General features: G+C 32.7%; 3 protein-coding genes across 5 annotated transcripts in view; 2 read left to right on the top strand and 1 right to left on the bottom strand.

Annotated features, from left to right (window-relative positions):
* pot (zona pellucida domain protein papillote) overlaps window positions 1-23,172 on the top strand; it is a 35,677-nt gene that overhangs the window by 10,667 nt on the left and 1,838 nt on the right. For 2 of the 3 annotated variants that reach the window (XM_070653853.1, XM_070653854.1), the window contains exons 3-8: window positions 19,203-19,382; window positions 19,953-20,036; window positions 20,301-20,584; window positions 20,690-21,449; window positions 21,517-22,649; window positions 22,972-23,131. In XM_070653853.1, the coding sequence (XP_070509954.1) occupies window positions 19,242-19,382; window positions 19,953-20,036; window positions 20,301-20,584; window positions 20,690-21,449; window positions 21,517-22,649; window positions 22,972-23,131 (2,562 nt within the window). In that variant the 5' untranslated portion in view covers window positions 19,203-19,241. The remainder of the gene's footprint in view (window positions 1-19,202; window positions 19,383-19,952; window positions 20,037-20,300; window positions 20,585-20,689; window positions 21,450-21,516; window positions 22,650-22,971; window positions 23,132-23,172) is intronic. The other variant, XM_070653855.1, reaches the window with a different exon arrangement.
* LOC139101039 (uncharacterized) lies at window positions 8,232-9,737 on the bottom strand. Its single transcript, XM_070653903.1, has 3 exons — window positions 9,425-9,737; window positions 8,395-9,277; window positions 8,232-8,325 (listed from the first exon to the last, which is right to left on the bottom strand). Exons 1-3 carry the CDS (start codon window positions 9,735-9,737, stop codon window positions 8,232-8,234), a joined length of 1,290 nt encoding a protein of 429 aa, XP_070510004.1.
* On the top strand, window positions 12,215-14,337 carry LOC139101013 (uncharacterized). The gene is made up of 4 exons (XM_070653856.1): window positions 12,215-13,200; window positions 13,260-13,378; window positions 13,442-13,819; window positions 13,883-14,337. The coding sequence occupies exons 1-4, from the start codon at window positions 12,957-12,959 to the stop codon at window positions 14,219-14,221; spliced, it is 1,080 nt and encodes a 359-aa protein (XP_070509957.1). The 5' UTR covers window positions 12,215-12,956; the 3' UTR covers window positions 14,222-14,337.

Genomic DNA, 23,172 nt, shown 5'->3' with positions numbered 1-23,172 from the left:
GATCATGTTTGACTATCCCGAATAGCACAAATCGGTTAATTGATCAAAAAAGTAGTCCCAGGTCGGAATGATTCTTATTTGATTCCAGAATCGTCTTAAATCCGACACAATGTCAGAGTCACACCAGTCTGGTGTCAAATTTTGGATCAATTAACCGACTTGTGCTATTTTATATGAATCAAATGAGGAATCTACAAAATATAGAACCTCAAACATACACTATATTGTTGAACCCGCTGACGCAGCTGTATGCATTCCTGTATTGTCACCTTTTGATAAGATTTGATCATTTACAATTAGTTTTGATCGTAATTTGATCCAAAATGGACAAAAATACGTTAAAATTAGATAGCAACTGGACATTAACTGCATTTTAAAGTGGTGACTGCATCAATATCTGACCTTGATTTATGTCTATTGACTTTTAAATGTAGGAAATTGGAAGTATAGCAAATTTGAAGTTTGACCAGACATAGCCAATTGCACAGACTTAAGAGTAGAAACAACATATTACCATTAATGGAAATAGTTTAGAATAATCTCAGATCCTACTCAAGAATGAGTTCAGATTCTACAATCAGATTACACTAATGAGATTTTAGCGGACTTAATAGAAGTTTTAAAGGTTATAATTTAGACATAAAAGAAAAGTGCTTGTACCGTAAAGTTATTTTCTCCCAAAAAAGTATTCTGCACGTTTTGCAAATCAAATCCATTAGCAGAAGAATTTCAAAAATCCCTCAGAAAATCACGATATTTAATAATCATCTTCAGTACTTCTTCATATAAAATATTAAGCATCATTTAAAATATTGTTAAAAGCAAAAGCTGCAGCCTCAAATTAAGTTTTTCCGTCTATCTGAATTTACGCTTAAATTTTTTACTTCCTCAATGAATGTACGTATATTTTTCAATTCTATTGTTGTGTTATACACGAAAAATAGTTTTAATGCGAATACAATTGCAGGTTGTTAACTCTATGAGAAATATATTAAATGAGCTTTTATTCAATTTTCTCATCGCATATTAGAATTATGTTTTAAATTTATCAATATTTTTGTGGATGTTCATCATCATTCTCTGAGGGGCAGGGATGGTGTTTGTGTGTGACTTGGGATTTAGTAGGGTGTCATATAGTAAAAGCAGGTGTAATGAATTTTTACGGATTTCAATTGAATTTTGATGCATTTGTGTCTTCAAATTGCTTCCTTATCGAGCTTTGTGTCGATACAGGCATTTTAGATAGCTTAAGTCGGTCAATCAATCCAAAATTCGACCCCAGGTCGACGTATATCAATCATGGAGTCAAAATTAAATGGAATACAGTATCAAGTCAGAGTCACGCCGGTATAGGTCGATTCAAGCACTATCCTACAAAATCTAAGTGAACCTTACAGTCTATGCATCAAATCACCCCTTTACCCAATTTACAACCCCACCAAATCCACCAAAACCACTCAATACCAATTATCTAGTCAACAACCCTGCCCAAGCTGTGCTAAAAAGTTAATTAAATGTGAACTTTTGCGTTAAGGCATCAACCGTAAAACTGCATATGGTAAATTGTTTACACACAGCATGCATGAATCATTTCTTGTGTATGAAAAATTCATAATATATTTTTTCTACATGCAAGACTGTTTTTTTATGCAATTTTAAGTGTAAAACTTGACAGCCATTTTTAAACTTTTTTTTGTTCCTTACTTTTCAACATGCTGTCGTTGTTTTGTGGCAAATGTGCGATAAAAATATTAAACAAAAAAAAGTCTTTTTATTAAAATTTTCAAACCACAACGTAATTCTTTTATGGCCATGCATTCCTGTTCGTCATTCACCTCCCTTTTTTATTCTTCAATTGTTGCTGAAGGCAATTTAGAATTGCGACGAAAGATGAAAAGAGCTGCATAAGAACTGAATATTCTGAAATATTTCATCATATTTGAAATAAGATATTTTGGTTTATGTCCGAAAAAAATTAACATGAAGGCAGAAAATCTTTGATTTTTGTTTCATGTGCATTGAAAATTGTTTAACACTAATACAGTCATACTTCTTATTTATACTTCTCGCTTCACACTTCTCTCGCAGTTGCTTTTTACATTCAAGCGAGTTTTTATGAAGGAAATGTTTTTGTAAATTTATTTTGTTTTAATGGCTGGATAGTTTTACGGAATAGGTGGGTGTTTGTGAATAATTAAATGACATTTGATGAATATTATGGCTTTTGTGTCTGTCCTGTTGGACAACTGTTAATTATAGCTTGAAAGATTATCGCAAAATAAACTTGAGTAAGCTTGAGTATCTAAAGTTCGGTTTATGTAAGATAAAATTAATAAAATGCATGTCTGAACGATTTGAGGTCTCATTTGCACTTATATACTCTGAAATGCATCTAAAGATAGGGGTTAGAATCTTGTGCACTTTAGTTATTAGAATTGTAATTCTTGGACTTTATTTGAGACTTTATCTGAGAGGCGTATATTAGTTAAGCTTCAGAACACATTCTCTCGTTGCTCCTGAGAGACACTTACTGATCTTCAGTCAAAATTGTGAGTTTTTATTAGGGTTACCCAGAAATCTTCGAAATTGCATTTTTATCAGATAAAGAGTGACCTTTAAATAGTCGAGCAGGCAAAGAACGAGTATTTAAAAGCCGAGCAGGTTAAGGCGCTCAAAATCATGCTCATCAAGTATATTTTGTGTAGATCAAACTTTTAAGAGCATGCTCTTTGCCTATTAGTTAACCTTATGTGCATCAAAAACTGTAAAAATTCTGAAAAACCTTTTTTTTTGCCTTACCCTTGCATTTGAAATGAAAATCTTCAATGAAGGTGTTCAGCAGAGATCGAAGCCGTTGATTTTTTAGTCGGCGGCGGCTAAAAATCGGCTTAGCTATGCTGAAAAGTATAGTCGGCTAAAAAGGACTTAGCCAAGAAAATCGGCTTGGCTAAGTTGTTTTTAGCCACCGACTTAAGCGACTTCGATATCTGATTCAGTCGTATCAAAATTCTCTTATTTGGTCAACTTACTAGAGTTTTTCGTTATCAAAAACCAGAATAAATTTTTGCATTTCATTCAAAATTGTAATGTCATGTAATTTTGTAAAAGTATAGAAATTTTGTAACGAAGAAGGTGGGATCTAGTCCCATTTCTTACATACCTTAATAAATCAACAATCAATTATAAAATTTATCCATCCAAAATAGTTCAAAAATACTCAAAAATTCACATGATAATGTAAAGCGCCTCAAACACCATCTCAACCTCATCTCCATCAACTTAATGCTCTTACTGGCCTCTATTAGTATTCACATTCGACTTATTGCCTTTTCTTTTTTGTTTACATTCTCCTCAAAATAAAAGACTCAAATTTTTTTGCATATACATACTGTATTTATCATCATATTCAATCTATTATTAAAAATATCTTACTTATAATTTCAAGACGCAAAAATTATAAAAGAAATGAAAAGAAGAAGCAAATGCGGGACTATACACACCATTAATAATACACATAAGTGATATATGAAATAAAAATTATACAATTCGTGAGAGAGAGAGACGTACAACTACAAATATGGACTGTTGAAGGCGAATGTGAATTTTTCTTTCGTTTCAAATATCGCCAATAAGTCAATGGCAAATGCTTTATACACAAGAATTTGTTGCTGTTGTTCACTTTATTTAAACAGAAAACTCATCGACCTGAAGGCATGAACATGTCTTGACTGTGAGATAAGATTGTCTAGGTATGGAAATATGTCCAAGATATCGAGACTGTTAACTTATTTATCCTACAAAATGACTTTTTAAAAAGCCTTGATGATGCAGCTTAATTAAGCTCATTAAATTTTATTTTTAATGTTCTTCCTCCAGTCACATATGAAAAAAAATTTAAAATGAATTATTTTTGCATGTATTTAAGCGGAAGAACATTAAAATGAGTCACTGGATTTTATGTGAATTTTTTTTTTTTTTCAAGAAGAAATTGTGTGCTGGAAGGCTGCAGATTGAGTATTTTTAGTATTCAGTTGATGTCATGCTATTTTGAGTTGTTGAGGTGTTGGATGTGGAATTTCATGGGATGTTAAAAATTGTCATGGATGAAAGAATTTGTCATTTTAATAAAGCAGTTCTGGTTTGATTTAATGAAGAATCTTATTAGAATTTATATGAATTTACATCAATTTGGACTGAAAAATGAGTCAAAAAAGCAGATGAAGTTAAATTCCTTGTATGTAGCCTTGTGTTGGATGTGTTAATTAAGATTATATTCAATTGTTGAGCACAGACTAGGACTAGTCTCAATAATGTACATTATACTCACAAAAACCGAAAAATCAGGAGAATTAAGGCAAATAAGGCACTAAACCAGCACAAATTAGTTAATCGTTCCAAAATTCAACCCCAGGCCAACGTTGCTCTGACGTTGTGCTGGATAAAAGACTAATTAGATACCAAAATAGCATCAATCAGTTAATATAATCAAAATCCGACTCCAGGCCGATGTGATTCTGGTATGGAGTTGCATTTAAATCTAACTGGAGTGAATCTGGCATGGATTAGAATTTTAAACGAATCCGGGACCAAGTCAGACCCACACCAGCCTGGGATTGGATTTTTCTATCAATTAATGGACTTGTGCTATTCGGAACAACTTTAACCATCAACTCAACACCTTCTTATCCACATATTAAACCCCTTAATTGGAATCTGATCACAAAAATCGATTAAATTCGCAAAATTTCAGCAAACAATTTTTTGGGAATTTTGAATGTCAACTGCTTTGATATGTTATGCCTTATTAAAAATAGTTTACAGCCAAATTAATCATTTTCGGTCGCACTTTAGATCAAGATTATAAATTAATTCACTTTCATGCAATTTTTGACGCCAAAAAAAAAGAAAAATTAAAATCTTAATAACATTTACCCGACAAACCCATAAAAGCCATACCCAGTACATGCACACAAAAATATTATTTGTTTAACCAAAAAATATTCTAAAATTCTTTTGAAACACATTAAAAATTTTGTGTTTAACCGACAAAAAAAATGTGACAAAAATAAACAAAAAAGTAGCACGAATATTGATGTTGCGTGATCTACTCTCTCTATTGAATTAGGTGTGTTTCTTACACCAAAAAAACCGCAAAGTTGAAATATCCAGTAATAATATTTGCTTGCCATCTGGATAGCAGATAGCTTGGGGAATGTTTGAGAATTATGTAGCGCTTAGGGCAGTGATGGAGAACCTTTTTTTCTGGTTCATGATTTTGCTACAAGACATAACGGTTGGGGAGGAGGAATCTAAAATGCAATTTGAAGCGGTATGTAGCTTCCGAACGTTCCCTTAGAGATTATTCTCTTAATACCTAACGCTCTTAAAGGGAGAGGGGTTCAAGATCTTACTAAGCCTCAAACAATGCGTCACGTAACAAATCAACGACCCCTTACTGATAATTTTGAAGAAATTTTCTATTTTCTGGCATCAATATTGCTCCATCAACCTATTTGTTGATGGCTCTCAATTTACTGAACTTAAACTCAATCATCTGTGGCCTCTCATTCTTCTTCTTATTTTAAATTGCAAAAAAAGATTTCCATTTGTATCGAATAATGTTCTCATTATTGCACATTTTTTGAACTGACAATTCACGGTTACACATATGTGCTGAAACTAGTTTTATTATGCTAGGCAAAATAAAAAAATTAAATTAAATTAAATGAAGTGGAATTAAAAAACTTTTTTTTCTTATACTGCACGATGATATCATCTGTTTCAACACAAAGTAAGACAAGAGAGTAAAAAAATACTGGTTATTGAAAGCTCTTAAAAAAGTCGTCAGGATTTGAATTGGAAAGACTTGAAAAAAAATTTATAATTCTCATTTATTAGTGGAATGACCAAACTACGTAGGATATAAGTTAAAGAACTGTTGAATGTATTTGTTTTAATGGAGAAGATAAATTTTAAGATGCTGTGAATTTTACCTTGGTTTTTAATGCAGAAGTTGACGTCAGGAAATTCTGGTGAAAGAAGTGATGTTATTGATGCTTTAAAATGAGAATGTTATGGACGTATTTTGGAATTTTTATGTCATAAGCTTATTTCACTTAGTTTGCTGACCATACAGATCATTTGTGATCCTTGATGTTACTTATATGGAGCTGTCGTTGGCTTTTACTAATTTTTTTCCAATATCAAGTGTGCAATAATGCCTCTGAGAATTGATTTTTGCAATATTAATGCCTATCGATTTTAAATTAGCTAAAATTCTAGTCAAATCAAACATTTAACACCTCTATGTGTCTCTCAATCTCGATAAATTGTCGAAGCAAAGACATTGGGAGCTTATAGGCACTAAATGAGAATTTGTGACATTCTTATCGAATGTATCAAAAAGAAAAGATAGCCAATAAGGCACATGCCAAAAATATACCAAAAGAAAACCAGCATAAGGTCAATGAGGCTATGGACAGTTGTCAGATTCAGGGTGTTGTTTTCTTTCGTTTAAATTCCTTGGCTGGGGCGCACGGGGGTTCATTGCCGCGTTTAAAAAACGTCTGTAGGCAGCTTTATCTTATACCTTCCTACAGTCAATGTTCGAAATTTGGCAAAAATTCCAAAATTTGAATGGAATTTTAGACTTCTTGAAAAATCGACACATTTTGAGGCTTTGTCGGGACACAGCAGCAAAGCTGAAAAGTACAGCAGCGTTCCGGTAAAAATACAATCTGCTGTATATGCAGCCCTACACTAACATCGACCTGGACTGGATTTCTTGACTACTTACTTTTCATGTTCCTTCCGAGTAATCAGTAGTGTAGTACAGAAATGTTGAGTATTTGATGAATCCAGCAACATTCACTTACTCTTCTGAACTAAACATCAATTCTTCTCATCAAATTTCAAGCTTAATTAATTTTGCTTTTAAAATTTTGAGGTCAATAAACACAAAAAAATCAATTTTAAACATAAACTGAAATTCCTCAAAAAATCCCACTTCAAATCAACAACTAAAAGCAATATGTAGGCAATATCCAGAAGAAAACATTTATTGAATGACACAATTTTTCATAAAAGTGATGTCATTGTAAGTATTCCCTAACAGACAATGATCATGATCACTAGTTTGTGATTACAATCACATTACAATCACAAAGTGTTTTTTCATGATCACATCTTGTGACCACAATCATTATCGTATCTGATCATGATCACTCTGAAAAAATTTCATCATCACCGTATCATAATCACTGAACATAATCACTGAGCGTAATCAGAAGTCATCTGAGTATGATCACTCCAAAAATATTTGATCATGTTCACTGATCGCGATCAATGAGCGCAATCAGATGCGACCTTATCATAATCACTACTGGAAATTTTCATTTTCAAATTATCATAATCACTGATCGTAATCAATGAGCGTGATATTTGATCATGTTCACTGATTGCAATATCAAATTACAATCACTAAACGTGATCGAAATATAATCAAAACGTAACTAAAAGTAATCATCATTCAATTTTAGCCAGACGTCTTGTCAGACATTTGACATTCTTCTGACATTCGTCTGACATTCAATTCTTGTCAGACATTTGACATTCTTCTGACATTCGTCTGACATTCAATTCTTGTCAGACATTTGACATTCTTCTGACATTCGTCTGACATTCAATTCTTGTCAGACATTTGACATTCTTCTGACATTCGTGTGACATTCAATTCTTGTCAGACATTTGACATTCTTCTGACATTCGTGTGACATTCAATTCTTGTCAGACATTTGACATTCTTCTGACATTCGTCTGACATTCAACCCTTGTCAGTCATCTGACATTCGTCTGAAGTCGCTTTCTTCAATTAGGCACTTGAAATTTATTTTATGCATGAAATAAATATATCGTTTTTTTTTTTTTCAATTCTGTAGGTATTATTGTTTTTATTCAATCTTTTAATCCACTGTTCAAATTTCAGTGATGCTCGTTACATTGTAAATGTCATTTTTCAACATTATCACCACCTTTTTTTTGCAATGATTTTTTTTTCGGCAAGTGTATATAATTTTAGTTTCCTTTGTCTGTTTGCAAACATGATCATATCTCATCGACAATATGCATTCTTTATATTTAAGGCCCAGAGCATTTTTCCTTGTGAAAACCCACTCGAGAATACTGTTGAAAGACAGGAAAATAAAAAAAAAAAGGAAAAAAAAAATAAATGCTTACCCTTTATGTCCAGCTATTGGATTTGGAAGGTCGTTGGGTTGATGGTCAATCACTTGTATTGCATTTTTTGATGGAACAGCATTTTCAAAACTTGATTAGTTTATTTTGGAAACAGAAAACAATTTAAAACAAAATAAACTTAAAAATTACTTTCCTCACCTTTCATTCAATGGAACAGGAACTTCAATTTCTTCTTCTTCAACCAATTCATTGGTATTTTCCGTAATTATTTGTTCATCCATTGTTGCCATCACTATATCTCTATTTTCAGTATTTGCATGTTCATCGATTGTTGACATCATTAAATCTCTATTTTCAGTATTTGCATGTTCATCCATTTTTGACATCACTAAATCTCTATTTTCATAAGAATTTTCAGTATTTGTTTCCGCATCTAAGAATAATTGTTCAATTGTATTAACTCCAACTGAAGAGGTTGGTCTTTTCATTCGGAGTTTATGTCTTAATTCAGTTATAATTTTTTTCAGCTTCCTGTTTTCAATCTCAAGTTCTTCAATCCGTAACTGATTGTGTTGTGATTTTTCTTCGAAATGATTCTTCACATTATTCGTATTCTGCAACTCTTTTGATATTATATCCTTTTCATTATTCAATACAATAAGCTCTTCTAATATCACATTCTTAAAGGTTGACATGTACCTAAAAGGTGCCTGAGTGTATTCCGATATAGCACTTTTAAATTTAAAATCTATATGTTCTATATCAGGACGAACCTTAGGGTTAACTTTTAGGCAATTACTGATAAATTCTTGCATTTTTGTCAATATCTCTAACTCATTAGGAGATTTTGCTGGAATATTTCTTTGAATAATCGATTTCAAAATAGTTTCTTCAACTGATCCGTCTGATTTTGTAAAGCACGCATGATCCAATCGAATAAGGTCCACTAGCAAAATTCCTATTGAATAAATGTCTAATTTTTTAGAAGCTCGATGTTCGGAACCCGTTTCCGGAGCCATGTATGATGGACGTTCGGAAAATCCACGAACCAGTTTACCCTCCTTTTGCGATAGACTAAAGTCTATTAGGACAATATCCATGTTAGAATTCATCATTAAGTTGTCAGTTTTTATGTCATAATGGATAAACTTGAGTTTATGAAAACTATTCACTGCTTTTAAAATTCCATTTGTAATGTAACACAAAAAACTCAAGGAATGGCGCTTACGTTTGCTTATAAAACAGTCGACAAAATCAAATAAACTTGTTCCATGAATTAATTCCATGTAAATTTTCATTTTTTTGTTATCGTATCCTAACATTTGCACGATGTTATCGATTTTATATTTTAATATACCATCAGTAATCGTTTTATTGATTAATTTTTCGCTCTCAAAACACGCACGATTTTCGAAAGTTTTTACGGCTAAAAAGTCGCCAGATGATGACCCAGAATAACGTCCGTGCGCAATTCTAACGGAACCAAAGCTTCCACGGCCGATTTCACCGCTGGCAAGTTCACGAATTTCAGATAAGTTCATTTTGATAAAATATATATTGATTGGTAAAGACAGTGTTACAAAAATTTAGGGTTTTTAAATTGGTCATTTCTGAAAGTTATTGTGAAGTATATTAGATGCCTACAAATCTTGAAACACTATTTGATAAAAACGCAGAATTCCAAATATTAGCATCGGTGCGTTGATGGTTTAAGAGGAACTTAAGAGATTAAGTAATACTATTGCGTAGGCTAAGCCGAAAATGGTTCGAAACCTTAAATTTTTTTTCATATTTTTTTTTTGTTAGATAATGGACTCAAAGTCACAGAAAATGCTGAAATACAAGAAAAAGTTCTACCAATAATTATAATGTTTAAGATTCATATTTTTTTTTTTTATTTTTTTAACGTTACACCAATTATTCCAAAGATTTGTTTGTATTTTATTCATTTTTGACTTGTATTTTAACAAAAAAATGTTTGTAGAAGCAAATTACTATGAACAGCAAATTATTGAGCACAGGATACTCTAAAATAAATATAAGAAAAAATTATTCTATATTTTATATAAGAAGTCGTTAATTATTTCGTATTTATTTAAGGAACGGAGAGTCCGTTGCTTTGTAAAAGTCAAATGAAAGTTGGAAGGATGCAGCGAAGTTCTTAATCGTTTTTTGACTAAATTTAATTAGTATCATATTTTTATTTTACCTTATGTTATGAGTCATTGGTGTTATTAAGTACTGAGAATTATTGATCTTGAACGGGACCATCTTACGACGAATACAGGAAACATTGATTTTTTTGATGTTAGATCCGCTTGAGGCAAGGAAGCAATTTATTGTGCTGGATAAAATTGGCTTTCTGAAAAAATCAGCCAACTCCATTACTTTTCCTGTGATTAAAAAAGAACTATTTGCCTCTTCTATTTTGACTATTTCTAAAACTATTTCTGGATGAACTAAAACAATAGAGTTTGGAAATTTGCAAGATAATAATACGCCATCAATCACTAGGTTTTGTTTCACATTGCTAAAGAAAATTATGTGTTCTTGATCAGAAAGCAAGAAATGTTCAAAAATTTCATCATATCTGTTTGCAAGTTGTTGTAGTGGCAAATTAGGCGACTTTATGAGTTTTTTGAATTTTCCCAGAAAGTTTTCAAAAACAAAGTTTGAAAATTCATCAAGTGGTCCATGAAGTTCTACTTCTTCACATAGATGAGACAATAAATGAAGGTTGAACGTCGCATGTTGTTTTCCGTACAAAACTTCTAGTTGTTTGATATAATTTTCAATCAGGTATTTGGCAAGTTTTATCATTTTTGGATTTCGTGAGAATTCTTCATCAGAAAGTATTTTGATTCCGCAATGAAGCTTCAGAAAATGATTGTATCTTTCCATGGATAATTTATTTTTCAGGACGAACATTCCAATGTATAATAAAAACATTCGCAGTTCTTTAGCTTTATATTTATTTATACTTTCCAAGCTCCTCATATTTCGATGAAATTCTGCAGGTAATAACCCTTTAATTTGACGTATTAATGATGATACTTCCTCATAAACATCTTTACTGATTAAAGGATCATTTCGGTAGCCAATAAACCATATTTTTAAAAGTCTTTTAACGACTCCTAAATATACGCAATGCATTGAATCGATTGGAATTTGCTTTATCATATCAAAATTAAGAAGTTTTAATAAAATAGTACTTCCAGTGTGGTGTGATATATGTATTTTGTTACGAAAAGTTTCGTCAGTTCTGATATCAACTGTTTGCTCATTGTAAGGAAACACCACTTTGTTTGCATAATATTCACCCTTTATAGTACATTTAAAGCAAGAATAATATCCAGTATGAGACTTTGTACTGCACAGAAAAGTATGTGCTGGAATGTCCATTCTAATAAGCTTTAAGCTTAATTTGACTATTTTTCCTCTCATTGTGTAACCATCACGTATGTTCTCATATTCATCAATAAAATTGTTGAGAAAGTCCAATGAGTTTGGTTTTTTATTCCCACAAAATACAGAGATTGGATATACAGATGTTTCAAATCCTTTAATGTTTTTGAAAACCATCAATATGGGCCAGATTGTCATACTACAATATGGATTATCAAATATTTGCGCACCATCAACGTTAATATCAAATTCAATAGTTGATGGAAATAAAATATTATTTTTGTCAAAATATTCTAATATTCTTTTCATACCAAAATAAACACTTTCTCCTCCAGATTGTTTAGAAGTATGATAATTCTTAGTACTTCCAACAAGGGTTCTTATGTCCATTGGAATATTATGACTTGGATCGATGTGTTTGTTTAATATTTTTAACAGAGAGTCACAAGAGGCTTTACACACTGAAAAGTTTGAAAGATACCATTGCTTAATCTCATCTCTAAATGATAACGAATTTGTTTTGAAAAAATTGTCTTCTGTTTCTAAATCGTCATCAGAAGATTCTAATTCATAATCGCTACAAGCACTGTCTTCAAATAAATTATTTGTTTCTGGTGTACAATAATCATCATTTTGTTGCTTCTCTGAAATTTCTGTAAATTTGTTGATAGTCGTATCTTGATCCTGTTGATTAGTAGTTGTGTCTACACTTTGGTGCCGTATAGCTTCTTCCGATTCTGATTGTCTTGTCTCAGATGCGAGTACCCTTTTATTTCGAAAACTTTTACCCTGTTTTGATAGATACTTTTCCCCAATTCTTTTATCAACTTTCCTTTGTGACATCCTAATTAGAAATGATAAAAAATTTAGCTTCTACAGCTTTTATACTCATGTGAGCAATTTGAATGTCTGATGTCAGGTGAATGTCAGATATCTAATGTCAGGTGAATGTCAGATGTCTGATGTCAGGTGAATGTCAGATGTCTAATGTCAGGTGAATGTCAGATGTCTAATGTCAGGTGAATGTCAGATGAATGTCAGATGTCTGATGTAAGGTGAATGTCAGATGAATATCAGATGTCTGATGTCAGGTGAATGTCAGATGTCTAATGTCAGGTGAATGTCAGATGTCTAATGTCAGGTGAATGTCAGATGTCTAATGTCAGGTGAATGTCAGATGTCTGATGTAAGGTGAATGTCAGATGAATATCAGATGTCTGATGTCAGATGAATGTCAGATGTCTAATGTCAGGTGAATGTCAGATGTCTGACGAATGTCAGATCAAATCACTATATAAAGGGCCCGCTTTCTATTGAAAGATCATTTCATTACAAACGTTGAAAGAGTAATAATAATGTACAAAAAAAGAGTTAAAAAAAACGTTGAAGTAAAAAAAGCAATAGATAAATATCATTGCGCTATTTTTAGCTTTGGTATAAGAGTCATTAATGCAACATGGATAGTAAAAAAATGCAGTGAAAACTCCTTCGATGTTTATTATCCAGCGGAGAATATACCAAACGCAATTTATGAATCACAAAGCAAGCATGAAATTGCAAAATGGAAACATGCAATTGCAGAAATAGCTTGTACTCACGGTAATAAATCCATGCAATTTTTTTTTCCTTAAATATTTTAATATTATTTTTTATTAAAGATACAATCATAGAAGCAAAAAATCATTTGAAAAAGGTTTTAGATAGTAAGAAAGATCAAGAAACTAGTTCATCAGTTGACACAAATGATTCCGAAGAAGAACTTCGTGATTTAGAAGAAGTATTGTTATAGATTCTCTAATTTTTTTATTGATTAATTTAATATTTGATTTTTTACATTAAGGATGCTCGATTGTCATCTAAATCAAAACATTCCGAGATTAAAATTAAAAAGGACAATCCGCATTTAAAATCACCAGAACCATCACTCGTTAACGATGTAATAGAAATTACACAAAGAAATGAAGGCAAAAACCAATCGAATATCACAAATGAAGAAATAGATCAAATCGTAGATATTAATGGAGTAAAGAAGATATTAAAATACTTCAACAACAAGATTAATCATGCGGAAGATATCTTTAGGGAAGATAAAATTGTCAATACCCGCATGACAGTCAAGCACGAACATAATGAAATGTTAAAAAAGGTTGCTACTATTGACGAGTTTCAAAGTTTCATGAGTAATATTGTTGAAGACAAGGACAAGAAAAAAGAATTGGTAATGCTTACATCAAAATTAAAGATTGTTCTGAGGTTATTACCTATTCTTTTTATGCTTTAGATTAAGTCCTGGAAAAATTTAAAAACTGCTGGTAAACAAAAAGACAATAATGCAAAAGCTTACGCGATCCTTTTGAACTTGTTCGAAATCAACTTCTTGTTTAGCAATGTCAAATGGGGAAAAATGACAAAAAAAGCTGAAATTAATGCAAGTGGTTCGGAAAATCAGGACGATAATGTCCACACGCTTTATTTGAAGACTCAGGATGAATTCAATGACATAGTTAAAGAAGTTCTGGGAATTCCACTCTTGAAAGAAACGAATAAAACAGTTGGAGAAATATTCAAGAACCTTTTTAATAACAAAATTAAGAGAGTGAAATTGGAAAAGGGTGCATAGACAACTCGAAAATAACTTTATGAATCGTAATTTAAAAAGTAACAAAAAATAAAATTTCAGGATATGTAAAAAGGGAATAATTATTTTTTTTTTAAGGCTATAATTTACACGGAGTGAAACAGTATATTTTCTATTTAATAAAGTTGAAAAAAACATTCATTTAAACATTCAATCATCATTGATCATCACAATCGCATAGCACAATTTCATTAGCATAACAATCTAATATGTATACCGCTAAATAATTTTTCTGTTATTAAATCTATTTGGAGTTACAGAATTTTTAAAAGTGAAGTTAAATGCATATAATGATGTTTCTGCTCTTAAAAAATCTAATACCATAAAAGAGCAGTAATTTTTGATTGATAAATTTATACACATATTTTTTTTTTTTTTATTATTATTAATTTTTTTTTCATAATCACATGATTATGTTCACTGATCATGATCAGTGAGTATGAAAAAAAGTTAATTAAGTTAACTAATAAAACCCGAATGGTATCTGAAGTGATAAAGCATCATTCCTTCCTTAAATTTGCATCATTAAAAATATAATAATTTAAATATGTCTTTTGCCATATTTTTTTTATTATATATTTACAGATGGTGGCTTCAAGGAAAAACGTGAGATCTCGAAAGTTAAGCAACGCAGCAAAAGGATGGGTGACCGAAAAAAAAATTCTAAGTTTAAAATTTTCAGAAAAAAAAATTAATGATTTCTACTAACACACATACAAAAAAATACTTAAAAAAATTCCACTAACACCAAAAAAAAAATTGGTTAACTTAATTAATTTTTTTGTTTTTTCATGATCACTAATCCGAAGTGATCATGATCACTGATCACGCTCAGTGATCACAATCACTGATCACGCTCAGTGATTGTGATCACTGATCATGATCATTATTGCGTCTGATTACGATCAGTGACTATGAAAGTGAAAAAATTGCATGCAAGTTTGCACTTGCATACAAGTTATGATCGTAATCAGACGCAATAATGATCATGATCAGTGATCATAATCACAAAAGCGCGATCGCGTCGGTACCGTACCGTCATCAAATAATGTATGGAGTGATGATGAAAATTTATCATGATCAAATCTCCGTTTCATCATCACAAATATCGCATCTGATCATGCTCATTGCCTGTTAGGGATTGTTGCTGGAATGAAATAAAGCTGGTAAATAATCATAGCTAATTCCAAGTAATGAGATAATGCATAAGTCTTCAAAATATAAGTGTGATATTTTCTCACAGTAAAGACACTTATGCTGGGGAGATTATTGGTAAATTATTGGGAATTTGTGATTTGCAGTTTGGTATTTAAAAGAAGCAAAAAAGGCAAATTAGTTACATAATTAAGAATGAGGAAATAAAGCACGGGAAAAAGGGAAAAATGCATGAAAATTGGTGATTTCGATCGGTGATCAGAAGACACTTGAACAGTAAGTCAAGAAGTCCAGTCCAGGTCGATGTAAGTGCGGCTGTAGGAAGGGATAAGACGGATTTATCTAAATCTGAAGTTATCGAAAGAAAGAGCTCGAAGTCCAGCCGAGTCGAGTCGACCAGAGAACTCGAGTCGACTAAAGTCGAGTTCATTTTTTGAAGTCGACTACAACCATAACGACTTCAAGCTCTGATTTTGAGTAAAAAAAATGGAAATTTTATCCAATTTTGAGATTCTCAAATTTGTGCTGATCGAGCAAAAATCTGCATAAATTTAGATCAATTTTCAAAATCATGCCCTTTACCCCATAATCATCCATAAATCCGATAAAATTGAAACAACCTGAAATTTCTTCAATCAAGAAATTTGTTTTGCTTTTTAAGTTTATCTCGCATTAAAAATCATTTCTTCTCAAACAAGCTTTAACCATAGACAGAATATAAACATTTTTAAGGAATTTGCATAAATTTGCATTTCATGAAAAAACATCAATTTTGATTGCGATAAGAAGTGAAATTTTAGATTCTCTTTGAAGTCTGAATTTGAAAAAAGTTAAGCCTTAAATGGTAAAATAAAAATATTTACGATCATTAGCCATTTCGGCAGAATCTCCTTTCACTTTGATACCCAAAAATCAAGTTTTGCAAAAGTCAAAATGCACTGCCAAAATGTCGGATAGTCAAAATATCGATAAATGCCGCATTTAGAGGTATTAATAATCTGAAATTAGAAACACAACAAGCCAGACTTCAATTTATCAATCTATTCAAATCTCCATACAGACAATAAGCTCATATAAAACAGTTGGACCATCTAAAAAACCTTTAAAATTTCAAGTACAATTCAAGTTCTCCATAAATTTTAATATCAAATTACGAAACAATACTTCCTTGCATACTCACAAGAAGAAAACCTCAAAAAACTTCAGTCATGCATCGGTAACCTCAAAAAATTATGAAATCGTATTTAATGTACCACAGCACATGTGTAAGCAAAACAAAAGCATCATTTAATGTATATATTTGTAATGAAATGTCGCTTCTGATAAATATAACAATGAGAATTCAAGGGAGCTTGTAATCAGGGATTTTGTGTCATGTTGGGTAGCATCAATGTAGATCATAAGACAAAGTTATTGTTTTTGTTTGTAAATATGGTGGGAATATTTAATGAAAATAGAGCAGTTTGGAGCGATGAGTTTGTGGCTGAATGGAATTTATTCTAAAATTATGATTAAAACTTTATGAAGAGCATAATGTGCTTGGTAGGGCATCGTTAAGTCGTCATACTAATGGTAAGACGTGATGTTGCCCTGACGGCTGATTTTGACTCATTTTTACGACAAATCCCATGCCCAGCGCTACTGTGGTGAGCTATTCAGGAATTCTCTCCAAAATTATCTAAAATTCACCACAAAATCTGCAAAATTCTCAGCCAGACTTCCTAGTAAACACTACAAAACCAATTAAAATTCACAGAAATAACCCAAAAACAACACAAAAACAAATTCTACACAAAAAGCCTCGATAATCACATCCAAATATCCAAAATAACATGACATCAGATAACTCAAAACTGTTCAATACTCAAACAGTTAATGGCCATGATTGAAAGGCATGATCGTGACCATTTATATCAAAATTAAATGTCTTATTCTTGTTAACCATTAACAAGTTAGTCACGAGGAAATTGAATTATCATTCAAGTAATTACAAATTTTGATTACCGTCAAATTTTTGTGTCAATTATAGGCTTTAAATTCACATTCTCAAAAAATTACATAAAATGTCAATAGATGGAATTAAAGACCCCTGACCTTAATTCACATGTTCTATCCATATTGAGAATTCAAGAAATTCTCTTTGCCAGATTAAAAATTTTGTTTTTTTCGCAAATTCAACAGAAATACAAAAAAATAAAAAATCATCTCGACCCACAGCTGTGAAGTAAATTGACACTCACGTTCAAGATTCCGAAATGAAGAAAATATTTCCCGTTATTCTCGATCTTATGCTTTACCTTGATGAACTCACAACAGCCAGAATATTTTAAAAAAGTAATTGAGACCCAAAAAAAATTGTTCTCAAAAAGTTTGCATTGTCTTTAAGTATAATTGAGTGCATGAGAAGAAGAGCTGAGTATTAAGGCATAAAAAAGAGTTAGAACAAGCACATAACGTGTTGACAAGTAGAAGCCATGCAAAATTTTACAATATTTTTTAAGATCTGAAATTTAAGCCTTATTTGTGGATGTTTAAGACATGTTCTTGTGGTTATGTCAAAAAAGACATTAAATTGTGGAATCAAAAATATTTTTTTGTGGTAATTAAGTGACTTTTTGGGTTTTTAGGAGATGATGTTATTCATATGATGCGGTTTGTGCAGCCAACAGCTTCATTTGTTGGATAAATATTCAATAATGTCAAATAAATTAAGGAAGATGTTGAGATTATTAATTTTAAGGCAGTGATATCTTTCGTCTTTAGATATTCTCATTACTTACTTACTTACTTACTTATTGGAACCATGCTCCGACTTGGAGCCTAGGTTATTACCAAAGGCCTTCCATCTGACTCTGTTACTGGCCACATCACAAAGAATATTATACCACTTAAAAATGACAATAAAGTGTAACTTGAGCATTACTTCAAGCGGAACAGTGTTTGAAGTCAATTTTTGGATCATTTTTGCAACTTTTTTCACCCTAATCAACATAATATGTCAAAATGGCCAGAATTAGAGCTTAAATTTGACTCAGATTTTGTGTAAAAAAGTTGACTGAAGTCGATTCGACTCACTTTGAATTTCGAGTTGACTTCAAACTCTAGCCACAACTAAGGGACAATGTATGGGTCGTTTAACGTCTTAGGCAAGTCTTAGGGAAAAAGTCTTAATCCTAATTCCTTTCTTCTGGCTACTTACATACTTTAATGGTTCTATATGATCGGTTAAATAATGTTAAGACTGTTAATTATGAAAAATCAAGGAATTAAAATCCAGAACTCGAAGCTACGACGGTTTTTCAATTTACTCGACTTCATAAATATTTCGAGCCGACACTTTACTCTACTAAAGACCCTGTATATCGGAAGGGTATAGACATAAATGTCTAGAAATGGTTGACAATCACCAAATCTAAATACTTCTCATTTTATCGCTGCAGACTTCTTAAGTATAAGTTTAGTAGCTTCTTAAGTATAACATTCAATAATTCAACAACCCCAACACTCAATCCACACGTAATTTAATCCAATAAATAAGAACAACTTCAATAAAAATTAATTCAAAAATTTTAAGATTGATCGATGAATTCCTGTTGAGTCATTAAGCCACTTAATCCCTTATTATAGATAAAAACATGCGCTACTGGAAGTCATTCTCATTCATCATTACTTGTTCATTTTCTTGAGTCTAATAAATTTGTTATTGTTAGATGCTCTGGAAAAAGAAAGAAATTGATACAAAAAAGACTATCAACATTGCTCTATTAATTTTCAAAATACTAATTTATTTCATTTGTTCATTTTACAGACCAACATTTGCTGACAATTGTCAGGAGATAGCAAGAAGATGTTACTACACACTCATATACTTACCATTCTTATATTAATCTATCATCATGTAAACGGCCAATCGAATTATGCATCACATGCCAATAATATAAATTACATTGGCGAGGGATTGCCCGAGGAGACAGTTCTAGATGGAAAAGTAAGTATGACTTCTCGTTTTTGTGGACATTGAACTCTCTTATATATATTAAATTGTCAATTTCCTCGACATGTTATACACACACTCACATATGACATATGTGGGCTGTTTGTGGCGAAATTAAAGGAATTGGATTTTTTATTTGCAAAGTGCCAAGGGTGTGGAACTGATTGAAATTGTTGGAAATTATCAGAATATGGTTGATTTTCGAGTGGACAAAAATACGTTTAGAACAAGGCATCGTATAGACGTATTAAGTTGCCATGAGCTAGTTATAACGTATTTTTGTGCTGTCACATCAGTTCCTCACCCTTGGAGAGTTCAAATGATGGTAACTTTTTGAGGGTTTATTGAATATTTATATAAAATTGCATCAATTACCATTATTGGACCCGAAAATTACAAGCACCAGACAGGCATTACTCTGACTTGGAGTCGAGTTTTGGTTAAAGTCTGACACCATCCTCTTTGCCATTTAGGATATATTTCCCATAAAAAGTGACCATCCCTTGCAACAATAAAAGCCAATATCCAACATCCAATAACTATTCTCTTCCTTCTACATCTTAGGTAACGAAATTAGACGACATAAGTCCAATAATTTTCCTCAACCGAACAAAAGCTGCTTTAAATTGTGCCGCTGGTTCTATGCAAGTGAGTAAGACAAAAAAATATAAGAAAAAAATCTGTTAGAGCTGTTCGTTAATCCCGAGGTCATGTTACATTTTAACACACCAACAAAGCGGTAGTGTGGAGGTGTAACAACTAAGCGGATTTATTTATATTTTTTTATTTTTTTGCACTGAGAATATATAAACATAACTAAAGCTTGAAATCTTGTCTTTTTTTTATTCATCTCTCTTCCATACTCACGTACACAATGAAATATTCACGACTACATTTGTGTACCGACCATAGGTGGATTTAAAATTCAATGAAAAATTTTTCGGAGTTGCCTACGCAGATTTTGATCGTACCAGTGCCTGTCAAATCATCGGTCATGGTGACATGAGTTATCACATCGAATTGCCATTGAAGGGATGTGGAACAAAACAGGATCCTCAACGTGTATTCACAAACAACATTGTTGTACGATTTCATCCAAATTTGGAAATGGACGGAGATGAAATTATTACAATTGTATGCCGTTATCCACCGCCAATTGCACCATTGCCGCCAATACTGCCACCAAGTCCACCACAGTAAATATTACTAATCTTTATCATCTCATGAATCTAATCCATATTAACATGTCTAACATCATTTTTTAACAATTTCATTCAACAATGAAATGTGTTCCTTTATAGATTTGATCCACGGCAAGATATCATAACAAGTGCACTTAAAGGTCCCCAAATTCTCTTTATTGTGTGTGCCTTAATGTTTTTGACTCTTCTTCTTTTGGGTCTCGGAGTGTCCTATTATTGTCTTAAGAATAGAACAATTCCTGTCGTACGAAGATTGCCATTGTACATGGCTGGAAGTGGATCTGAGATTACGAAACTTAGCGGAAGTAGTTTGGGCAATTTGTCTGTGTATGAGGAGAGCGTTAAGATACCACGTGCTATACTGCCAGTTGCTGTACCCCAAAGTTCAAGTGATACACTGCCATCTGACTATCCCAGCGAATCACACTCTGAGATTGAAGTTGATATACGCTCGCTTCCACACAGTTCCGTCAGTAGTTACGAAAATCATGCTTATTTACAGGAAGCATCAAGCGTCTACAGTGAAAATCTTGGTTATGTACAAGAAATTCAAGCTGTTGCTGTTAAAGCACCATCACCACAATTTGATGTTCAAGTTCGTGTCAAACGTCCTCCACCACCTCCACCATCAATCTCATCATCATCTGATACTGAAAGTGCCGTAAGTAGAAACGATCGAAATAATTTATCGACAATCATGGAGTCTCATGAGGACCGTGAAAGCATTTTAACAATTGAATCACTGCCACATGAAAATGTTCAAACACAGTTCACATATATGCCTGAATTGCATCCAGCACCGAAATATATTGCACCGCCAACTGTGTATTCAACGCTCAATAAAAATGTTAAGAAATATGTAAGTATCAAATGTCATTTACGGTATATCATGTTCCTATATTAATTTTCATCCTTAAATGTTATAGCAACCTCACTGGCCCGACGATTTGGCTGATGGACCACCAATAACAACAATTGAAGAAATTGAAACTCACACCGTTACACAGACTGTCGACGAAGGTCATCCAACATATACAACAACAATGGAAATCGACAGTTTGGAAGCACCAATACAAGTAGTTCGTAAGCCAGAAATTACATCACATGTTGTCGATGATGTCTTCTTACGTACAATTACCGAAAAAAGAACAATTGAGGATATTGAGAAGCAGAAGCGTATGGTTACTGAATATAAAATACGACCAGTCATACACGATCCAACATTTGATGTTCATATACGTAATCATCCACTTAACGCAACTGGTCCACAATGGGAAGACTTCTCCGATATCTCAAGTGCATCGGGTGTTGGTCCACGTATGGAACGAGCACCAATTAATGTCCCACCAACAACATTTATAAGTCCATCAGGTGAACATTTAAGAAGTCCCGAAATGGTCGGTAATATGAAGCCAATTGAAATGCCAGAGGAAGACAAAGCCGTACCAAATTGGGATGTACTTATACGAGTATTAGAGGAACCGGATATTGAGCCAGTAACACGTACAAATCGTTATGAAACATCAACGAATATATTGGAACGACAATTGAGCTACGAAGATAAATTGAAGTGGAAGGAAATTATAACAACTGAATCAACATTGAGGAGAATGTTGACAACAGCCATTGTTAGAGAAGATTTTGAGAGAATATCACGTGATGTACGTTATGAGCGTATATTTGAGCCACAATCATGGGATGTTATTATAAGAATTTTGGCACCGCCATTGGAGGAAGATGTCAAATTGAGACATCCAAAAGGATCAAAAACAACGAAACAGCCATGGGATACACGATCACGTAGAAGCTCTCTACCAACACTTTATGAATATGATTCAGACGGTGGTTCATCTGTACGTACAATTAGAAATGATTATATCATATCACAGCCACAACCTGGTCCATCACATGCATATTTGCCAAGATCTCGTCGTACATCACGCTCATCACGATCGGGATCGGATTTTGTTGATATTCGTTCAATGACTGAAACGACGGTCGATTTTGCACGACCAGAGTATCTTGATAAGATGTCGGAGGGTAGCTCTTATCAGCCTAGGTAAATATTATACTTGTTCAGGGGATTTAGGGGGTTTGGATCTTAATCAATTGAGAATCGGGGTGCTATACTTGTTGCTGTCCATGTCCATGCTTATTATGGTGTGTAGCTTGTCTTAATGACTGTCCTGAAGTTGACCGTGGCTCACAAGCTGCCCTTTATCTAAAGAGTATCCCTTTACATCCCTGTAACCTCAAATGACTACAGTACAGATGCTAACCAGTCAAATGCCACTATCTGCATTCCCTGCAATCAAATATTTACATCTCCATCCATTCACATACATCCCATACTCACCATACTCAAACTGTATCCATTTCAGATATTACGATGATGATCGCTACAGTGACCATCGTTCACTGCACAGGTCAGTAAGTCATCCATCGCTAGCACGTTCCGAAAGTGAATTTATTGAGCAATGGATAGCACCAATTGAGTCACCAGATGCCAGTCCACAAATGCAACGTTCGCAAAGAATTATGGTGAGTTTCCGTCATCAAATATTTACATTTAATGTACGCTG

This window comes from Chironomus tepperi, unplaced genomic scaffold (genome assembly GCF_022539635.2).
Source record: "Chironomus tepperi strain 1889 unplaced genomic scaffold, CSIRO-AGI_Ctep_v1 contig_73, whole genome shotgun sequence".
NCBI lineage: Eukaryota > Metazoa > Arthropoda > Insecta > Diptera > Chironomidae > Chironomus > Chironomus tepperi.
This window is presented reverse-complemented; position numbering and strand designations above follow the sequence as displayed.

What these genes read in the sequence shown, in the direction of transcription:
- LOC139101039 (XM_070653903.1), bottom strand. Translation starts at nt 9,737, where the DNA reads ATGAACTTATCTGAAATTCGTGAACTTGCCAGCGGTGAAATCGGCCGT. An exon ending in CGACTGTTTTATAAGCAAAC is followed by an intron (nt 9,278 to 9,424) that starts GTAAGCGCCATT and finishes TTGTCCTAATAG; the next exon opens with ACTTTAGTCTATCGCAAAAG. An exon ending in CCTGTTCCATTGAATGAAAG is followed by an intron (nt 8,326 to 8,394) that starts GTGAGGAAAGTA and finishes AAACTAATCAAG; the next exon opens with TTTTGAAAATGCTGTTCCAT.
- LOC139101013 (XM_070653856.1), top strand. Translation starts at nt 12,957, where the DNA reads ATGTACAAAAAAAGAGTTAAAAAAAACGTTGAAGTAAAAAAAGCAATA. An exon ending in AGAAATAGCTTGTACTCACG is followed by an intron (nt 13,201 to 13,259) that starts GTAATAAATCCA and finishes TTTTTATTAAAG; the next exon opens with ATACAATCATAGAAGCAAAA. An exon ending in AACTTCGTGATTTAGAAGAA is followed by an intron (nt 13,379 to 13,441) that starts GTATTGTTATAG and finishes TTTTACATTAAG; the next exon opens with GATGCTCGATTGTCATCTAA.